Source organism: Epargyreus clarus, unplaced genomic scaffold (genome assembly GCF_041222505.1).
Source record: "Epargyreus clarus isolate Ecla_fem2 unplaced genomic scaffold, WU_Ecla_fem_2.2 ptg000032l, whole genome shotgun sequence".
Classification (NCBI taxonomy): Eukaryota; Metazoa; Arthropoda; class Insecta; order Lepidoptera; family Hesperiidae; genus Epargyreus; species Epargyreus clarus.
This window is the reverse complement of record NW_027332237.1, coordinates 8,872,097-8,892,997: the sequence shown is the minus strand read 5'-3', so window position 1 is coordinate 8,892,997 and position 20,901 is coordinate 8,872,097. Positions and strand designations below refer to the sequence as shown.

The following is a 20,901-nucleotide window of genomic DNA, read 5'->3' as shown; positions in this document are numbered from 1 at the left end:
TTCCCAAAAATGTTATAATGATTCAACATTTTCTATTTTCATTTCGTTTATACATGGAACCGAATTTACCTAGTCAACTGTCAATATTTCTATACTTTATCAGCATAAGGTACTTGTCGTATCACAATTACGTAGCGAGAAGCGAAATCATAAATTTAAGATAGTAAATGGTCACAATCGCCCATCGACATCTGTAATGAATCCCAGATGGGATTAACATATTTTTAAATTTATTTGTCAACAATATTTCGTATTGACATTGACAAATCACAATTTTTTTGATTGAAGGAATAAACGAGTGAGATGGCTAATTATTGATGGTTTGAATCAGAACACAGCAGCGCATTACACTGCTGTTATTAAGGTGAAAAAGATGTACAGGCGATGCCGCCCATTCCAGGCTACAAAGGATTCTATCACCTTCATAACTGGTTCTCCTTACTAATGATTAAATAACTATACCTTCACACCTTATGGAAATGAAGTTAAGAATTGGTTTGCAAATGCTCTTAGAAGGCTTTTACTTATTATCAGGTAAACGGCATGCTTATTTGATACTCTTTACTCTCTTATAAAAATAAACATCTTGCCACGGATGTGCAAAATGTGGAATGAACTTTTTCTTGAGGTATTCCTAGTGCGCTATGACATGGGGCTCTATAAAAAAGGTGTAAAAAGAGCTCTCCTCCAAAGCCGGCGATGCATTGGCGACTCATCTGGTGTTGCAAATGTCCATAGGCGACGATGACCGCTTTCCACCAGGTAGCCCGTCTGCCTCATCGTTTAGGTATACATATAAAAAAAAATATTTCATCCCCTCTTAGTGAAACAGTTTAGTGACAGGAAGATTATTTGCAAAGGGGAATGTATTCCAATTTTCAGCTTCAATGATCTGAGTAATGTTGTTTATATACTCAAATGACAGGATCGGTTGTAAACAAATACATAAATTATATGCCAATATGTACGTTGGATGAAACGGGAGAAGGAATTGGGTGGCGTCCTCAAATTCTATAAGGTATTGGAGATTTGTTCCTCAATATTCATTGCAAATGTTTTAGCAATCATTATGATTTTTTAAAAAATCTGCTGGCGACTATCATTTCGCTGGTTTAAAGTTTATGCATTGTGTTATAATCTGTCAAATGTGAATGTTACCGAAAATAAATAATTTTCGGTTTAAATTTTTCAAACTATCAATACGAACACTGCTAATGTTTAACGACTGCTTTAATGGTAGTAACCATAGATATAGGATTTTTTTTTTTTTTTTTTTTTATAATATAAGAGTAGCAGACGAGCATGCAGTCCACCTGATGGTAAGTGGCTACTGCCGCCCATGGACATCTGTAATCAACCCCAGATAGGATTAGATATTCCTACCTGACCTCGGCCACAGATGCACCGCTACCCCTGAGGACTAAGCTGGAACGCCTCGGAAAAGTCTGTCTCCCTTACCACACCCTTCAAACCGGAACACAGCAGCGTTTAACACTGCTGTTATTAGGTAGAAATAGGTGTGGCGGTGGTGCCGCCGGAGTCGAACCACAAAGGGTTCTACCACTTTCAGAAAGATGTCATAGCGAAAAAAATCTAAGTCTATCTAGTATATGGTAGAACCCACGAACTGTAAGCGGTGGCTTAATGTGTCTACGGAAGTAAGAAACACACATGTATAGCCACTATTGATTACCCATCCCACTCTCGACCGCGCCCAACGTTGCTTAGCTTTGCGGATCAGTTAGGATCACAAACCGGGCTAATTGCTTTTAACAAAGTGTATACTCTTTTACTATTTAGTTTTCCTAAAAAAAGCTTGTGTGTACTTAATACATAATTTTATTAATAAAATATTGTTTTTATTCATTCGAAAAAAATATCTTAGTAAACGACTAATGATCAAAAGAAAATACTACAAATAAATTATGTGTTACAAAGGCGCGCACTGCTATGCCTCACAAAAAAATATGTGTTACATCAGCGCGCGGAACTTCCTCTCCCGTTAAGACGATACAACTTATGACGTAATATTATTGGCATGGAATCTTGTGTCCCGTAGCAAATCAACCAATTGATCTGTTCCCAAACGCGCTATAAGAAACACATTTCCAAAAAACACAAAAGACAAACAACCCGAATAAATCTTTTTAACTCTGGAAGGTTCTGGAAAAACGCGGGAACGCCGCTAATTGCCTCATCGCGGTGGTTTAAACTTTCAGCATCCACTTACTCTTGTGAATTTTTTAGAGCCTACTCAAGATATCCGCAAGAGAACACCTGTCGTAAATACGTTGTTTGAGGAATTAGAAGCACTAGATGTGACATGGGAAATAATAAGAATATGTATATGAGTATATTTTTGCAATGACCAAGGGAGGGTCTGCACCAAATCTATAAGGAATTACATTTGGCTTATACAATTGCCTGTAATATCTTATTGTATGATAAATAGTAGACAACAAAACAAATTACAATTTACTCGTATTGAAGTTACAAATAATATAGAACACTAGCTGACCCGGCAAACTTTGTACCGCTTCAAAATCTATTTATCAAATATATTTCACATAAAATATAGCCAATGTTACTCGTGGATAATGTAGCTTTCGAATGGTGAAAGAATTTTTAAAATCGGTCCAGTAGTTTTTGAGCCTATTCATTACAACTGTAGACGACGCGTTATTGCAGTGGTTTAATTATTTATTTTCTTTATATTATCAGTTGTATTTTATAATTTATCTGTGTTTGTTATTCTTTTTATTGAGTTTGAGTTGTCAAAGAGCCTTTGTCATGATATATTGAGTTGCAAAATAAATACGTATAATATTGCTTTCCAAATCTTTTCGTGGTTATAACCCAAACATCGTTCGGTCCACAACATTATTTGGTCCTTCGAGCCGGATCTTGCGATGTTCAAAACACCTCCGCGAAGTGTTATGACCACTAGAAGTGCCAAGCGAAAAGAAGCAATACGAAAGGACGTTCTGAAAAAAGATGGCGAATCGAATCGGGAACAATTTGAAGTTGAAAAAGATGAAATAGGCGTTGTAGGAACTAATGAAACCGGGAACATGTTGGATTTTCCTCCCGAACCTTCTACAACACACAGCGTTCATAAATCTTCCCGACGAAAGTCGTCGATGTCGTCATCTACTACGGCGAGAAGGAAAAAGCTTGAATTTGAAGCAGCTCAAGCGAAGGCTAAAATTCGACTAGAGTTAATTGATAAGAAGCTGGAAGCAGACCTCGCAGAGCTAGATAATGAGAAAAGTAATTGTAGTCTGCCGTCCGAAAAGTGCTCTAGCGACGATAATAGCCGTGTAGTAGAGAAATGGTTAGAAAGCAGTCCGCAGGAAATAAAAACACATGATGATAACCGCATGTGTCCGGCACCGCAGGTATCGAACCTGCACCAGATGAGGGCCGCCGGCCCACGACCTGCTGCTGCTACCGTGCTTGATGAAGGTCCGTCACCACCAGCTGTCGCTGGTACTAATGATACCGTGACCGCCTTAGCAAGTGCCCTGAAGGATCTAGCCGCTCTATCTGCCGCAGGTTGCAATCGATCCAACGATCGAATATGGAATCGTTTGTGCACACCGAAGGACTTGCCGATGTACTCTGGCGACCCTCTCGAATGGTTGCATTTCAAGAATGCCTATGAAGAATCCTCACAAGTCTGCAACTTTAGTGATAAAGAAAACCTATGGCGACTGAGGAAGAGCCTTCATGGACCGGCCAAGGAGGCGGTGACCGCCTTACTAATTGGTGCTACTTCTGCAAACGACGTAATGAGTACTCTGGAGTTGCAATTTGGAAATCCTGATGTAATTATTACAAAGATATTGCAGGATTTATATAAATTACGTCCAATGGCGCAGGAATATCAGAAGGATATTATTTCATTTTCTGTAAAAGTAAGAAACTGTGTATCAGCTGTGACTGCCATCGGATGTGAAGATTACCTGAAAGGCATGAATATTGTTTCGCTTATTCTTTCAAAATTACCGACCGTGTTGATTTCGAAGTGGACCGATTACAGTTATCCTCTGATAAATGATAATAGAAAACCGAGACTAATAATTTTGTCAGAGTTCCTAAGTGAAGAAGCTGTAAAAATTACAAAAACATCGGTTAATTTCTCATACATGCAAAGTTTCGGTAGGCAAAATTATTACGAGAATAAGCCATTGATAAATAATGAAGTGAACAACGATAGCCGTGATAGTGTATGCCGCTTCTGTCGTGTTTCTAAGCATACATTGGAACATTGTAGAAGATTTCAAAAATCTTTGCGCCGAGATCGATGGGCTTTTGTCAAGCGACACGGCATTTGTTATAAGTGTTTGACGTCTCAACATAAGCAAAACAACTGCCCCGCGCCGGTCTGCGACGTCGAAAATTGTGGACTATCTCATCATCGTCTATTACATTACACTGTGAATAAAAACTATGCTTCCCGTAATAGTGTAAACATTACCGATGTATCCGAGAATAAGACTGAAACGCGAGTGGAAAACGTTAATCATACAAATACGAACAGTTGCGGTGTATTGTTAAAAACTGTGCCTATTCATATACACGGTCCAAACGGTGTGTATAGTTGTGTCGCCTTACTCGACGACGGTTCAACTGTAACTTTGATAAGTGCGGCTCTCGCATCGAAAATCGGACTGCGTGGTAATAAACAATCACTTCGTGTACGCGGTGCCTGGGACGATAGTGAAGTAGTTTGTCAAAGTGAGATGCTGGACCTTAACTTGTCTAATAGTCAAGGAACTACGTTCACGATCCGCGCGCGTAGTGTTAAAAACCTAAACTTACCTGTGCAAAACGTAGCTAACGTGGACTTAGGTAAATATGAACTGCTAAAACCTGAAATAAAAAATATGATCAGTGATGGACAATATAAACCGGAAATATTGATAGGGCAGGACAATTATCACCTACTCTTACCTTTGGAAATAATCCGGGGTGAACCTACCGATCCCTTCTTCACCCGTACTCCATTGGGGTGGTGTGTGCATGGATGTATGCGCTACTCTACAGACCTTGACGACGGTCTAAAACTTCAGACCACCTTTTTCCTCTCCGAAGAAGAGAATAATGAATCTGACAGTATCCTACAAGAAATGCAAAATGAGATTCGTCAGTCATTCGCGATTGAGTCTTTGGGAGTTTCAAGCAAGCCTCGATTGAATATCCTTGATGTACAGGCTAAAGAACATCTTGAAAAGACTGCTCTGTTAAAAAACGGAATATGGTATGTCGGCCTTCCATGGAAAAGTTCCCCTATTGAAATGCCTAATTCTTACGACAGTGCATTAAGAAGACTGAAAGGAGTGGAGAAAAAGATGATGGCAAATCCAGGTTTCGCGAACCGCTACAAGGAGAGAGTAGATCACCTATTTGAAAATAACTATGCATCTAAATTACAAGAAACTGAAAATCCGAGAAGAATATGGTACCTGCCACATTTTGGTGTCGACAACCCTAACAAAAATAAATTACGTTTGGTGTTTGACGCCGCCGCTAAAAACAAAGGCCTATGTTTGAATGATTATTTACTTAAAGGCCCAGATCTACTCGTCTCATTATATGGTATTATGCTAAGATTTAGAGAAAACAAGATTGCGGTAACTGCCGATATCAAAGACATGTTTTTGCGAGTTAAAATAATTGATGAAGATCAAGATGCCCTTCGCTTTTTGTGGCGTGAATCTCCAGAAAGCCCAGTAGAAACTTGGGTCATGAGCAGCCTTATTTTTGGCGCAACATGTTCTCCATTCATATCACAGTTTATTAAAAATAAGAATACAGAGAGATTTGAGTCATCAATGCCAGCTGCCGCACATGCAATATGTAAACAACATTATGTAGATGATTATATCGATTCATTAAACGATGAAGAATCTGCTGCGAAGCTCGTGAAAGACGTCTCATACATTCACGAACAGGGAAATTTTGAATTACGAAATTGGAGCTCAAACTATCCATCTGTTCTAAAAACATTACCTACAGAAAGTATAAGAGCGACAACGGTAACATTTAAAGATGGGCAGCAATATGAAGGCGAGCGAACCCTAGGCCTAATTTGGTTTCCTATAGATGACAACCTAGGATTCGATGTGTCATTCAAGCGAATTCCGACTTCAATATTAAATGGTAAACAGATACCTACTAAACGAGAGATGCTACGAGTACTGATGTCGATATTTGATGTTTATGGATTTCTGTCGCCTATAACTATTAAAGGAAAGATCATTTTGCAAGACACATGGAAATCTGGAATTAGTTGGGATGATGAATTACCAGAGCTAATATTTTCAAAGTGGACTGATTGGCTCACCATTTTGAAAAATGTTAAAGAAATTCGCTTGCCAAGATATTACGCATTAGCTTCAAAAAATGCATATCAAACGCAAACCGTGTGCGCTAGCGAGACGTGCGATTCCAGTGCAAGCGCCCCGAATGTATTCTTGCATTCGTGTACTGAGCGCTATTCGAACCTGCAACTGCATATATTTTGTGACGCGTCAACCCAAGCGATGTGCGCTGTTGCATATTTTCGTTGGATAGATTGTAAACAAAACATCCAAGTCGCCTTTGTCTCCAGTAAATGTCGAGTAACGCCTGTAAAATATGTATCTATACCGCGCTTAGAGTTACAAGCGGCAGTTATGGCAGGAAGATTAGCCGACACCATAATAAGCGAACATAGGATAAAGCCTGAATCTAAAATATTTTGGTGTGACTCATTAACAGTTTTACACTGGATCCGGAATGATGCTCGGAATTATAAAGCATATATAGCTCACCGCCTCGGCGAGTTGGACGAACTGACAGAAATTAAAGAATGGAGGTATATACCTACAAAATTGAACGTGGCAGACATCGCCACAAGGGAACTCTGTGAAATAAAAACATTGAAAAATGAGTGGTTGTACGGGCCGTTATTTTTGTATGAAGAAGCTCAATTATGGCCTAAGGAGTCAGAGGTACAACGACTTGATGTCTGCGATATGGACCTAGAATGTGTTAATAATGTTAATATTACTTCTATACACTTACCTGCTGTTCCTGAACCACACAGATTTTCTTCTTGGCTTCGATTAGTGAGATCGACGTGTGCTATGTTAACCTTTGTTGAGAAGTGTAGAAAAGCCTCTGGTTATGTAGACGGCGCGATGATGGAACGCGCTGAAAACTTGTTATTGAAATACTCCCAGACGAAAGCCTTTCCAGATGACCTACATAACCTGAAAACAAACAAAACATTAAATAGAAAAAGTAAATTACTTACCTTGACGCCGATAATAGATGAAAATGGGGTGCTACGAGTGGGCGGCCGCATCAATGCCGCATCTGAAATTTCTACTTATGTTAAACAACCGGTGATACTTGATGGACGATGTCACATTGCACATCTCATCGTGAAATATTATCACGAGAGAGCCTGTCACTGTAATCAGGAGACGATTGTTAACGAGCTCAAACAAAGGTATTGGATTATACGATTGAGGCCTACCGTGAAGTATATTAGTTCAAAATGTATGCTGTGTAGAATCCGAAGGGCTCAACCATCTCCGCCTAGAATGGGTGACTTACCCGAAGCGCGGCTTGCGCACCATCACCGACCTTTCACTTATACCGGCGTTGACTTATTCGGACCCCTGGAAGTGACCGTTGGCCGGCACAAAGAAAAGAGGTATGGTGTTATTTTCACTTGTTTGACCGTACGAGCCATTCACGTTGAAATAGTGAACCAGTTGACTACAGACTCACTCATAATGGCTCTTCGACGAATGGCCGCAAGAAGAGGCTGGCCTCGTTACTTGTTTTCTGACAATGGCACAAATTTAAGAGGTGCTAACTCGGAATTAAAAAAATGTATACTGGAATTGAATCAGGAGAGACTTAAAGAGGGAGTTACTACATATAGCATGGCAACAACATGGAGTTTTATACCGCCAGTTAGCCCTCACTGGGGAGGGGCGTGGGAACGGCTTATTAGGAATATAAAGAGTGCACTTAAAGTGGTATTGAAAGAGCGTGCACCACGAGAAGAAACAATTATGACATTGATGTTGGAAGTAGAGAACATCATTAACAGCCGTCCACTCACCCACGTCACTGTAGAAGCCAATACCATTGAGACATTAACTCCAAATCATTTTTTACTTGGTACTTCCTCCAATTTGCCTACCCTAGGAGTTTATGATGAGTCTGATGCCTACTTGCGGAAACAATGGAGGATATCACAAAGATTAGCAGACATGTTCTGGAGACGGTGGGTTAGAGAGGTCCTACCAGATATGCGCCCGAGACAGAGATGGCACGGTGAGGCGCAACCCTTACAAGTTGGCGATCTGGTCTTGATTGTGGACCCTAACTCCCCCAGAAATGTTTGGCCTAAGGGATTAATTCAGGCTGTACTCCCTGGCAAAGACGGACGAATCCGAGTTGTCGATGTAATGACGAAGAGTGGTCTTCTACGAAGAAACGCAACACGCGTCGCACGAATCCCTATAGGTGATGAGTGCTGTGGCAGCACTAGGGAGGGGAAAATGTAGACGACGCGTTATTGCAGTGGTTTAATTATTTATTTTCTTTATATTATCAGTTGTATTTTATAATTTATCTGTGTTTGTTATTCTTTTTATTGAGTTTGAGTTGTCAAAGAGCCTTTGTCATGATATATTGAGTTGCAAAATAAATACGTATAATATTGCTTTCCAAATCTTTTCGTGGTTATAACCCAAACATCGTTCGGTCCACAACAACAACCAAACAAACAAAGTTTTCCTCTTTATAATATTAGTGTAGATAAACTTAGTATAGACTTCTGGAATTAAAATAATAGTAATTGGCCTTACTAATTTTACTTGTATACTAAGTTATGTACTCAATAGACTTTTCTACAGTTATATATTGACATGAGCATTCACTGTATAGTATTATGTTGCCTAATACTCACAAGAACGAGTATAATATTAGCAATTTTAATTTAATCTTTCTTTCTTCATCAACCTAACAAACTTTAAGTATTTGTGATGATTATTTTTTCCAGTTAAAAACTTCTTTAAGTTTTTTGAAATGCATACGATTACGCTGTGTGTTAAGTTACAATAATATGACTTAAAATGATATGACGATTCATTTCTTACTCATATCATAAGGAGAGATTCTTATAACATTTCTTATTTAAAACACGCTGTATATTCCATTATGCAATAAATTTATTCAACTATTATTACTAAGACATTTACACACTTAAATATTTTAACTAAAATAAATTAAAGTAATATAAAAAAATAATGAAATAATATAACTTTATTTTAAATTAAATATAAAAAGCTACATCTAAATTGCTGTCCCTGGGATGAGTTCCCAGAATGCTGGCAACATTCCCCCGTTGGATAGCGAGGCTAATTCGCTGTCCGAGGTATGTGCCAGCTCTCTGGTCATTCGTTGACTCTATCAACCGTTTGGACAGATGCTTAAAAAATAATCTAGCATTGGAACCCCACGGCCCCAATGTTTCAACACCAAATGGCAGAAATATGTAGTCTTTAATAAGATCTGCATATTTCTGCAACTTGCGAATTTCAGCATATTCCATATAATAAAAGCTTTTAAATGTGCCCAATGGTACTTCCAGTCCACATATACCAGTGACATCAGGTCAGGCTTGCAATCTGCTAAAGTGGCGCGATGCGGGATCTATTGTCAAGTATGTTTGTACTGCTCGTGTTATAAAGGAATGGACTTGATGCGTGTCATGCTCCTTCGTGTTATTCGCGCTGCTAAAGAACGGATTTGAGAATGATTTTATTCAACTGTGGAGGGTAATATTTTATTTTGCGGAAGGTAATGTATTTCCTTGCAGAGGGTAACGTTAAAGCTGAAATATATTTTGAGCATGTGGTAGAACCCTCTGTGGTTTGACTCCGGCGGCACGACCGCCACATCTATTTCTGTCGTAAGAGTAGTGTTAAGCTGTGTTCCGGTTTGAAAGTTGAAGGGAGACATTTAGTCGAGGCGTTCCAAATTAGTCCTCGAGAGCATCGCAGGCATCGCGGCGCATCTTTGGCTGACCTCAGGTAGGAATTTGATATTATCTCAGGTTGATTGCGGCAGTAGACAGTTGCCATCAGGTGGACTACATGCTAGTCTACTATGGCTTTATTGTATAAGAAAATCTTAGGTTGATTGTAATAATAAATAATAAACGCTTCATACACTCACACACTCAAAGACAAATACATAAACACCCAGACCCAGAACAGATATCCAAATTCAAATTCAGATATCTGTCTGGCCAGGGATCGAACCTGCAACCCTTTCCGCGTCAGTCCGGTATGGTGACCGCTCGGCCACGTTGGTCGTCAATTATAATTGAAGTCCATAGGCAGCAGTAGCCACTTACCATTAGTAGACGTGCTTGTTTCCATACAAATAAAAATGTAAGAATAATATAAGACAGTTATTTCCAAGTTCACTCCTTACTAACCCGGTTAATACCGTACGTAGGACAATTTCGTAGAGTAGTCCTCGGATGTACGGTACATTGCAATGTTTCCTCTGTGGCCTTTTATTTAGTGGTCTTATTGCTTTTATCTTTCCTGGATATGGGTCATTGTGAGTGCTTGGATTGTATTAAATGAGATTAAATTTTGATCTTAAACTCTAAAGGTTCTCAACGTAACCTTTGTTTTTTTTAAATATTTTTTATAATATAGGAGTAGTAGACGCGTATGCAGTTCACCTGAAGGTAAGTGGTTACTGCTGCCTACGGACATCTGTAATCAACCCCGGATAGGATTAGGGTTCCTGAGGTCGGCGACAGATGCGCCGCTACCCTTTAGGACTAAGCTGGAATGCCTCGGATAAGTAACTCCCTAATCACATCTTTCAAACCAGAACACAGTAGCGCTTAACATTGTTGTTTTTAGGTAGAACTAGGTGTGGCGGTGGTGCCGCCGGAGTCGCACCACAAAGGGTTCCACCACCTCAAGTTTGCAACCACTAGACTATCACTGCTACTGTCGAGATTCATTGTGAAGTAAAAATATTTGTAATTCAATTCTATTTATTTTGATTCCTTCAGAGCCTTCCTTCACGTTTCAGTGACTCCGCAATTTCGTCGCTCTTATGAATATTTTTGCAGATGGCTGGATTTTAATAAAGGTGTTATAGTAAAAGATAGACACCTGTCCTTTTTTGCTTTAGTATTGTTGCAATAGCTTTGGGTGGAATAGGTATAAAGCAGTGATATCCTTTTTTTTGTTTACGAGGGGGAAACCTTCAAAAGGTACCCAGTGTCGTGGGAGCAACACGGGGTTATGTGGGATTCTTACTGCACTAAAACCCCCCCGGTGGCCGTCCTCAAAGGGGACTCAGGGACTCAGACTCTCCTACGGAACGCAACCGGAGTCCTCTGAACGCGTTGCCCCTTCGGGCTCCTCCTAGGTGAGCTTCAGGACTCACTACACCGTCTGGTGTTTACGACGGTATGCGACCACGCATACCGCCGTCCTTCCCGAAGTTGCTTGCTGGACGGCTCGACCTCCCAATCTTGCCGCCCGCAATCCAGGGAGCCCTTTTAGTCGCCGCTTACGATACCAGATACACACCAGACACCAGATACGGCAGGAGATACCGTAGTCCTATTCTAGTCCCGGGACTATAGGGACAAAAGCAGTGATAACCTAGTGGTTCAACTCGGCCTCTCGATCAAAGGGTTCGAGGTTCAAATCCCAGGCACGTACTTCTGATTTCCTCAAAGTTATTTGCGTATAGTAATTAATTATCACTTGTTTAAACGATGAAGGAAACCATCACGAGGAAATACTTGAGAAACCTTAAAAAAAATTCAAAGGTATGTGAAGTCTACGAATTCGCACTTGCCCAGCGCGGTGGACTATGGCCTATTACTTCTCACTCTGAGAGGAGATCCGTGCCCAGAAGTGAGACAGTGATCGCTTGACGATGAATCGTTGAACGCAGATAACTTCGAAAATCAAAGTTGCTTATGATTTAAACTTTTGAGCTCTCAAGACTCTTCTATTTAATAGATTGTTTGTAAGTTAGTATATAAATTACTATTACACTTTAGCTTAGATTTCACCTGGGGACCGTCAATAATTCTAGGTAATTATACTATACTGGGAACACAAACTTGTTACGCTAGAACCGAACTTCTGAGATACACGGAATACTGAACCTTCAAATTAACAAGATATTAAATTCTGTTAAAATATAAGACTAGCAGACGACCATGCACCCATCTGATGGTAATTAGCTATTACCGTCCATGGACATCTGTAACCAACCCCAGATAACATAAAATATCTAACTGAGGTCGATCAAAGATGCGCCGCTATCCCTGAGGACATAGCTAGTATGCCTCGGATAAGTATGTCTCCCTTACCACACTCTTCACACCAGCTGTGCTACACTGCTACTGCAGAAATAGGTGTGTCAGTATTACCGCAGGAGTCGAACCACAAAGGGTTCATCAAAATAACTTCATACCTTTTAAGTTTTAAGTTTTATCTCTATTATTTGCCAGAAAGTTCTTCAGTATAATTCTTTATAGATTTTCGATGACATAATGGTGAGTGGTCATATACCGTTTTTTTAAAGAAATTCCGAGTTCGATCCCAGGTTATGATTATAGAACATTATTTAAATGGTGATATGTATTTATGTATGTGTTCTTATTGCAGATACACAAATAGATGCTATACAGTAACTTAAGCCATTTAGTGACTACAATGGGGCTATTATATTAACAGTACGTGTATCATAATAAAAAAAAATACTAATAATTATAATAAGTCTAAGTCAAACTACAAAAGTTTTAACACAGGTTGTATTTATTGTGTTCGTTTTATTTTGGATTCATTTTGGTTTCCACCTGGGGATCATAAATAACTAACTCCAAGGAAGTTCGAACACTACACCGCGGACGAAAACTTGGCACTCTGTAGATCCGAACTTTAGTGACACGAGGACACGGATCACTGAATACGGCACAACTGAACCTGTGATCCGCCAAGCATGAAGTTTCGATAAAGTCTTTTAGGATTTGTTTAATTAAGTTCATGATTTTATTTTATGAAAAACTGTGTGTTATGGCGCGACCGAAAACTAGGCACTCTGTATATCCGACCTTTTGTAACACGAGGACGCGGATCACAGTTCACGGAACAACTGAACCTGGGATTCGACAAGTATGAAGTTCCGATAAAGAATATTTTAGAATTTGTTTAAATTTTTGAATTTCTGATAAAAAATGTGTGTTATGGTGCGATTGAAAATTTGGCACTCTGTAAATTCGAAATATTGTGACACGAAGACACGGATCACGGATCACGGAACAACTAAGTATCTAATCCGCCAAGCTTCGATAACAAATATTTGTTTACTTACGTGTGTGGTGTAGCTGCATTTGTGAGAAGCGGATCTGAAAACATAAAAATATAAATTAGTAATGGTTAAACATTCAATTCTTATTTTTTGAACCTAAGTTTTATACTTAAAATTGTAATTTTGTAATTTTCATAATGTACATTTTTTATTATTTAAATCAACTGTCCGAACATAAAGTTAAAATTAAATTATGTTGAATATTGTATAAAACGAGGCTTTAGGTAGTTATATTGTAAGATAGGTAAAAGTTTGTTTATTTCTGCAGACAATGAGCGTGCCAGACAAGTGCCTTGGCAGACAGAATAATATTTTTGACCAGCAAGGTCCATACGAAGGAAATAAAAAATACCTTAATACTAATTGAAATAGTAGTAGAAAATATAATTTTGTCTGCCACTGCACGTTCTATGTCTGTACATATAAACATTATTAACAAAGCAATTATTATGAGTCCGTATTATACATATATGGACTAATAATAATTGCCAAGAATTTCACTCTCCAAGGTTTTCAACACATCATTAAATCAAAACAACGATAAAAAGAGAAAACCAAAAATATTTCTCGAACATCCAGAGTGGCATTGCCGCCTTCGGGCATTTTTAATTTCGTGACATTTTGTTTTTTACCGAAAATTTCGTTTCATAAAACATTCTGTTTGCAAAAATAAAAAATTCGCACGGCGGGGGCCTCCGCCGAAAAACTGTTTTAATTACAAACTCGTTGTCAAACAGCGGAGAGTTTGGGACGGTATTACAATATAGTGAAGCCGTCAAGGTAGCGTAGACGGGATAAATAATATATGTTACGTCATTCATCCCCGGATTTTGATTTTGTATGCAGCGTAGGAGGGATAAGTCGTAGGCTTAAAGGTGGTATAACCCGCTGTGGTTTGACTCCGGCGGCACAAACACTACACCTATTTCCGCCTAATAACAGCAGTTTTAGGCGCTGCTGTGCTCTGGCTTGAATTGTGTGGTATAGGAGATATACTTTTTCGAGACAATCCAGTTTAGTCCTCAGGGGTAGCGGCGTATCTGTGGCGACCTGAGGTAGGAACCTAATCTTATCTTGGGTTGATTACAGATGTCTAAATGTCCATGAGCTCTAGCCTTCTACCACAGGAGCTTTCAGCCAGATGAACTTTTATCTCGAAAATTTTAAGCGAACTTGATGATTGTTTCCATCCATGAGATGACATCTTTAATCAAATTAAAGTCGATCCAATTTAAGGTGCAACAGGAGCCACTTACCGTCAGGTGGATCGCATACTCATTTGCTATTTCAAAACAAAAAAGGTGTGGCATTTGTCGAAATAGGTGAAGCAAAAGTTCTACCACCTATGAGTTTAAAACAACTAAACCTGCGAAGATAGTTGAAGATAGTGACAAAGTTTCCACTACGATGTAACTGCGCTTAGTTCCACTTGTTCTTAGATAATACAAGTGTTTCCATTGTCTTCTACTATAACTTGGAGTGCGATAGTGGGATGGCTAACTTTGACTCAGTTTGGACTGGAACTCTTATCTTTGGAACTAGATTTTGTAGACTTAAACTTATCTAGCGGACAGATTTTGGAAGCCTGAGTATTTTCATTCGTTTGTAGTTCAACTCCGGTGCTGATATATTTTAATGCGTTGAGTGGCGGTCAGGTACATGTAAGTAGTCATTTACATAAGCTTCAACTACTAAGTTGAAGCCTCTGAGAACTATCTCAGAGGCCGTAACACATTTGTAGCTAAGAGGCTACTTCAAATAAGATTACAACACTACCTGAGGTCGATCATAAAAGCGTTGCTTTCCATAAGGACTAAGTTGAAACATCATGGATAAGTATATTCTTACGACACCCTTTATACAGGAACACAGTAGCGCTTAACACTGCATTTATTAGGCAGCATTCGAACCACAAAGGGTTAATATATTACGAAAGGGCGTTTACAGGTTATTTGCAGGCATATTTGCAACTTCAATTTCAGATAATAATTATTATTTGTATTTAATATGTACGATACATAATAAAGACAGTTCTTAATTTAAGTAAGAGTAATAATAAAAATACTTTTCAAAGTTGTCCCAAAGTTAATGACCAAACTGCAACGTTATGTGCCTATAACGTCAGAACCGCACCAATATACAACGTGTCATTGCACAATGCATGCGTTATCTACGTGACAATAGTGACGTGCGATGTTACGAAATCGCTTGCGTTAAATATTTTAAACAGGTGATGATGTATAATAAAACTTCTGTGCTTCTTGCCTATGGAGGGAAAAGATTAAATAATATATGTTTTATTTAAATATAATAATACCGTTTGTTTGGTTTCGTATATTCCGATGTCATATGTGTTTGATAACTAATAATAATGTTTGTTTGAAATGCAGGGCGATAGTTATTTTTTTATATAATATGCGAGTAGCAGACCAGCCACCTGATGGTAAGTGGCTACTGCTGCCCATAGACATCTGTGGACATGCCCATGGACATGGACCTCAGATAGGATTAGATATTCTTACCTGAGGTCGGCGACAGATGCGCCGCTACCCTTGAGGACTAGGCGGAACGCCTCGGAAAAGTTTGTCTCCCTTACCACACCCTTCAAACCTGAACACAGCAGCGCTAAACACTGCTGTTATGAGGCAGAAATAGGTGTACCGGAGTAGAACCACAAAGGGTTCTACCACCTTCAGGATTACTGGTTAATGAGGTTGCAATGTTATAATACATAAATACACTAATGACTCAATATGATACAGTTTGTAGTTCAGAGGGATTGAAATCAGGTCAAATCATTAATTTATTTAATTATATGTTTCAACGTAACTCGTAGATTGTACAATATAGGAGAGGATTAGGATATCATAGTAATTGCTTATATTTTACATTAAGAAAATTAAAATCAAGATGTGTGTGAGAACATAAATCCTATCGTCAAACATATAAAATATTTCAAACAACTAAACTATAAAAGAATACACGAAAACAAGAAACATAACCACACTTAACCCTGTATCCCCATTCGTCCCCACTTCCCAAATTGGACATATCTCATCAAATTTATCGCTCGGCTCAAGATGATATACGCTATCTCAATTCCTCTTGCATTCTGAAAGGGTCTGTAATACCCTCGTTTAAGATAGCCTTGCAGGGTTGGAACAAAAGGGTCCCAATTGAGTCTGCGAGGAAAAACAGGAGACCCCGTGTTTGTAAAGCCCTTACGAATGTAACGAGCTTCGTACAACACTGGCCGCTGGAAAGTGTAATCTCAAATATTTTATGGGGTGCCTTGTATGTAGCGTTGGTGGGGAAGTGTCAATTTTTACGGGATATTCGTGTTGTACTCGTGGTTATTTGAACAGGTAATAAAACTGACTAAGTGCTACATATGACTGGTTTAAAAGATGTGTATACACGAGTAAATAACCAATAATTATAAATAAATAATAACACTTTCTAAACTCATAGTCCCACATTAAGATTTTATCAAAATAACCAGACATAGAATCGAAAGAAAATTTATCACATTTTATTTAATAGTCTATAAGTAAAATTATTGTATTAGAAAAAAAATATTCTTAGTCTAATTTTTACTACTGACATTATTCTAATTTCAATGTATTAAATTCAGATTTAATTTTAATTTCAATATATTTAATTTATCTAAATTCATATCAATTGTATAAAATTGTATAATTTATATTCTTATCTTATATTTAATGTAAATTGTTATCTTAATTTCATCATATTTTAATTAATTACAGCGTCAATTCTATAAATCCCGTGTTCACCTATAATTGTGGATACACGACTTATTTATCTAACTTTATTGCAATATAATCTATATAAGTGTATACTACGTTGGTGAATATTTAATAAATAAATAAATAGAACAGAAATTTAAATTCATCGTTTAGATATCTAGCCGGGGATCAAACTCGGATCCCTCTATGAGTCACACCGGTATGGAACCACTTCACATGGGTAGTCATTATGCTGACCAAACGTGGTTAGCTTTCACGCCATTTTGAGAACATTGTTTGCAACTTTACACATTAGCTCCACGTTGTTTTTCACCGTTACTGACTTTGACACTTTACACTTAATTTTAATTATCACTCCTGTGCTTCAAGGATTTACGCGTGGGATAATAGTACAGCCATATATTTCTGCACTACTGGTGGGCACAGATGTCTTAATATGAGAAAGGTTTAGATTCACAATTCTGGACATGGCCAAACAGCTAGATTTTACAACTTTGAAAACATTATAACAAACATTCAACGCATTTCCCCACGTCGTTCTCACCGCTGCGAGCTGCGATTAAATACATTAAATTGGTTTAGTTATCCTTCCTATGCTTCAAAGGGTGTCATTATATTTGCTCGCGGGTGTACACGATGTACCTCGTAGTGCTTGTAGCGACAATTTGTGAGACGAATGTGTCATGAAGACGTTTAGGCCATAAAACTAGCGGGTAAGGATTGGGTGTCATAAATTTTGGATAAGCTCTTTTATCGGTGTCTTTTAGGTATATTTTTTCATACAAGTTTATAAGAATGCCTTTAATTATTGCTATTTTTTTATTAAACTTAATCAACTACTTTCCAATTACTTACGTATTCCCTAAATTAAATAAGGGCCTAAAAAATGGCGTACTCGCTGGTATAGACGGTAATGAATACAAGTTTAGTTCAAATAATTCAGCAAGAGTCTACCCAAACTAAAAATATTTTCATGAAAAAAAAAACAATGAAGACTTGACGTTTCAAACACAGAGATCGAAATCTTGTGATCCGTATCTCACCATACTAATGCTACAAGTATTTGTTATTTTGAGTTATAAATATTATGGCATCAGAATTTATCCTAGAACTTTATTACCGATAAAGTAGATTCTAATTGCCGTTTACCACGGAAAGTCAAACTTTAGATCTTATCCGTAAATTTGTGTACGGAAATGTTTGTTGGAAGTGAGTCATTGACATTAATTTAGTTAGAACCATGGAAACACGTGCAGAAGTACAAGTATATAAATGCGACATATTCTTGTACAAAAGAAATGAAATTTTTAATACGTTACCACTTAAAAAAACAGTTTCAATGAAAGTTTGATAAAGAAAACAAACACCGATTTATTATTTGCAGCAAAATCAATTACAAACTGCTCGAATGAATTTTCAAAAATTCTTCCGGAGTTCTTATCACATGAGGAAATTCTGTGTTAATCTAAATATATATAACTTAAAGGTGACAGACTGACATAGTGATCTATCAACGCACAGCCCAAACCACTGGACGGATCGGGCTGAAATTTGGCCTGCAGGTAGATGTTATGACGTAGGCATCCGCTAAGAAAGAATTTTGATCAATTCTACCCTCAAGGGGATATAATAGGGGATGAAAATATTACTTCGTAACGCGAGCGAAGCCGAGGGCAAAAGCTCGTGTGTTATAATTTCCTGCAGATTCCTGCTGACTACTTATATTTTATTGTTCCTGGGGACTAAAATAGAGCCCTCATGTGAATATTTACACTTTAAATAGAACACACTAACATCGCTGTTTTCCTAGCCCCAACCAAAGCCATTAACCTAAGAGCAGTTTTAAAATTTTCAAGTTGAATTACTTTTTGAAACTTCGCCTTAGTTTCTCCTTGAATAAATATCACTTAGTGGCCCAACTTGATGCTTTGCTAATTACGATGTATGTTTGTGTTCGTTGTGTGTTTTGTGTGAAGAACAATCAGCGTCGGAATTGGGTTTATTTATTCATGTTGCTGAGAATTTAGTTTATTTACACACTCGTTATTTTTTGTACAAATTACATAACTTGAAATTAGTGTATTGAAAGGTAGGGTATATGTTTGAAGGTGGTAGAACCCTTTGTGGTTCGACTCCGTCGGCACCACCGGAAAAATATGTAGTAGTAGTGCCTTCAGAGTTGAACTACGCAGAGTTGAATGAATGAGTTCAATGAATTGCCTAAGCATCAACCAGCCACTACATTAAATTAGATGCTACGGATAAACATCATTGAAATCTAGTTAAACGGGCATTTTAGTAAAGAGGCTAGGTGGTTAATTAAACGACTAATTAAGATTACAACGACACATACACGAATATCAGCGTATATTCAGATCCTATTGTTATAACCATTAGTGGGATTAAGTGAGACCCTTCTGAGTCGTCATACAAGTACAATGCAATTGCAAAGGCTATTTTATTCGAAGCACAGACAGACGCATGCATGTGCAATGTGCATATGCGGGAACAAGCGGCAGGAAATAAGCAGGAAATTGAAATCGTTGCCAATATGCACTGAGCTCTGGAGTCGCGCCATTCAGGATTACGGATTTTATTTTTCTATCGGAAATATGTACTTATAAATTTTATTTATAAATAAGTCTTGTAATTTGATAATTACTGTTTTGCTTACGTCGTGTATGTATTGCTTGATAGCGCGCAAAAATTAATTTATTATAGGTAAATGTTCATTGTTAGCACGCTTTATTAGCTTGGGTTGTATGTATGTATGTAACGGAATCTTGGAACTCCATTTTTACCTACTTTGAACGGTCCAATTCATTTAAAATTTTGAACAATTATCAAGAACCGATCACAATACACGATTTTAATAATTTTATCCCATTCTCCTCATCAGGATCGTTAGGAATCAGGCTTAACGATTTTCCTTGTGCGATTTTAGCGTGGTTTTTAGTTTTTAAACTATAATTATTTTTGTGTTAATTTAGTTAGTATTTGGTACTCAAGAAACTCTTTAAGTAAGTTCGCACTTTGCTTCCATACTCCACTTTAAACGGTGTGTTATCTTCAGCACTGAGCACGGAACACCTCTCAGAATAAGAGGGGTTCAGTTCATAGTCCACCGCGCTGGTCAAGAGCGATTAGGTAGAATTCATACACCTTTTATCTACTTTAAAGTATGGACTATAATTAAAAACCATGCCCTGCTGCGGGATAGTATAGGGTAGAACAAAATAACGATTTGTCATTAGAATTGCGTATTTCTTTTGAATCATTGTACTGCTTTGTTCTGAACATTTCTTTGTCAGCTTTTAAATCCACACGCTTCGAATCCATTGAGAACTTATCGAAATCACTTTACTTCCAATTATAACCGAAAGGAGAGTCTTTTCACATAAAAATCTCATTAATGGTTGCGAATAAAGACACACAGCGTGTGTGCTCATTAAGCAGGCGAGAACAATTGAGGATGGTTGTTTAAGATCATTAGTGAAAATTTCCGAGGTTTTAATAGTAACTTAGTGACTTGTTCGACCGTTGAAATTAAATAAAGCAAGTATAAGCAAGTGAATAATATTCTGAAAACTAACAAAATAATGTTGTGTCATATTTAAAATGCACTGTTTCTGTTGTGCAAAGTTTTCTTTCTTTTCAGAAGACTGATTTTGAAAATTTTAGGCTTGAAATAAGCGTAGTC

General features: G+C 38.0%; 1 protein-coding gene across 1 annotated transcript in view; it reads right to left on the bottom strand.

Moving 5' to 3' along the window:
- Positions 1 to 20,901, bottom strand: part of LOC140755199 (cell adhesion molecule Dscam2) — a 208,590-nt gene that overhangs the window by 57,434 nt on the left and 130,255 nt on the right. Inside the window, exon 7 of the mRNA XM_073090415.1 lies at positions 13,438 to 13,471. Within this exon, the coding sequence (XP_072946516.1) occupies positions 13,438 to 13,471 (34 nt within the window). The remainder of the gene's footprint in view (positions 1 to 13,437; positions 13,472 to 20,901) is intronic.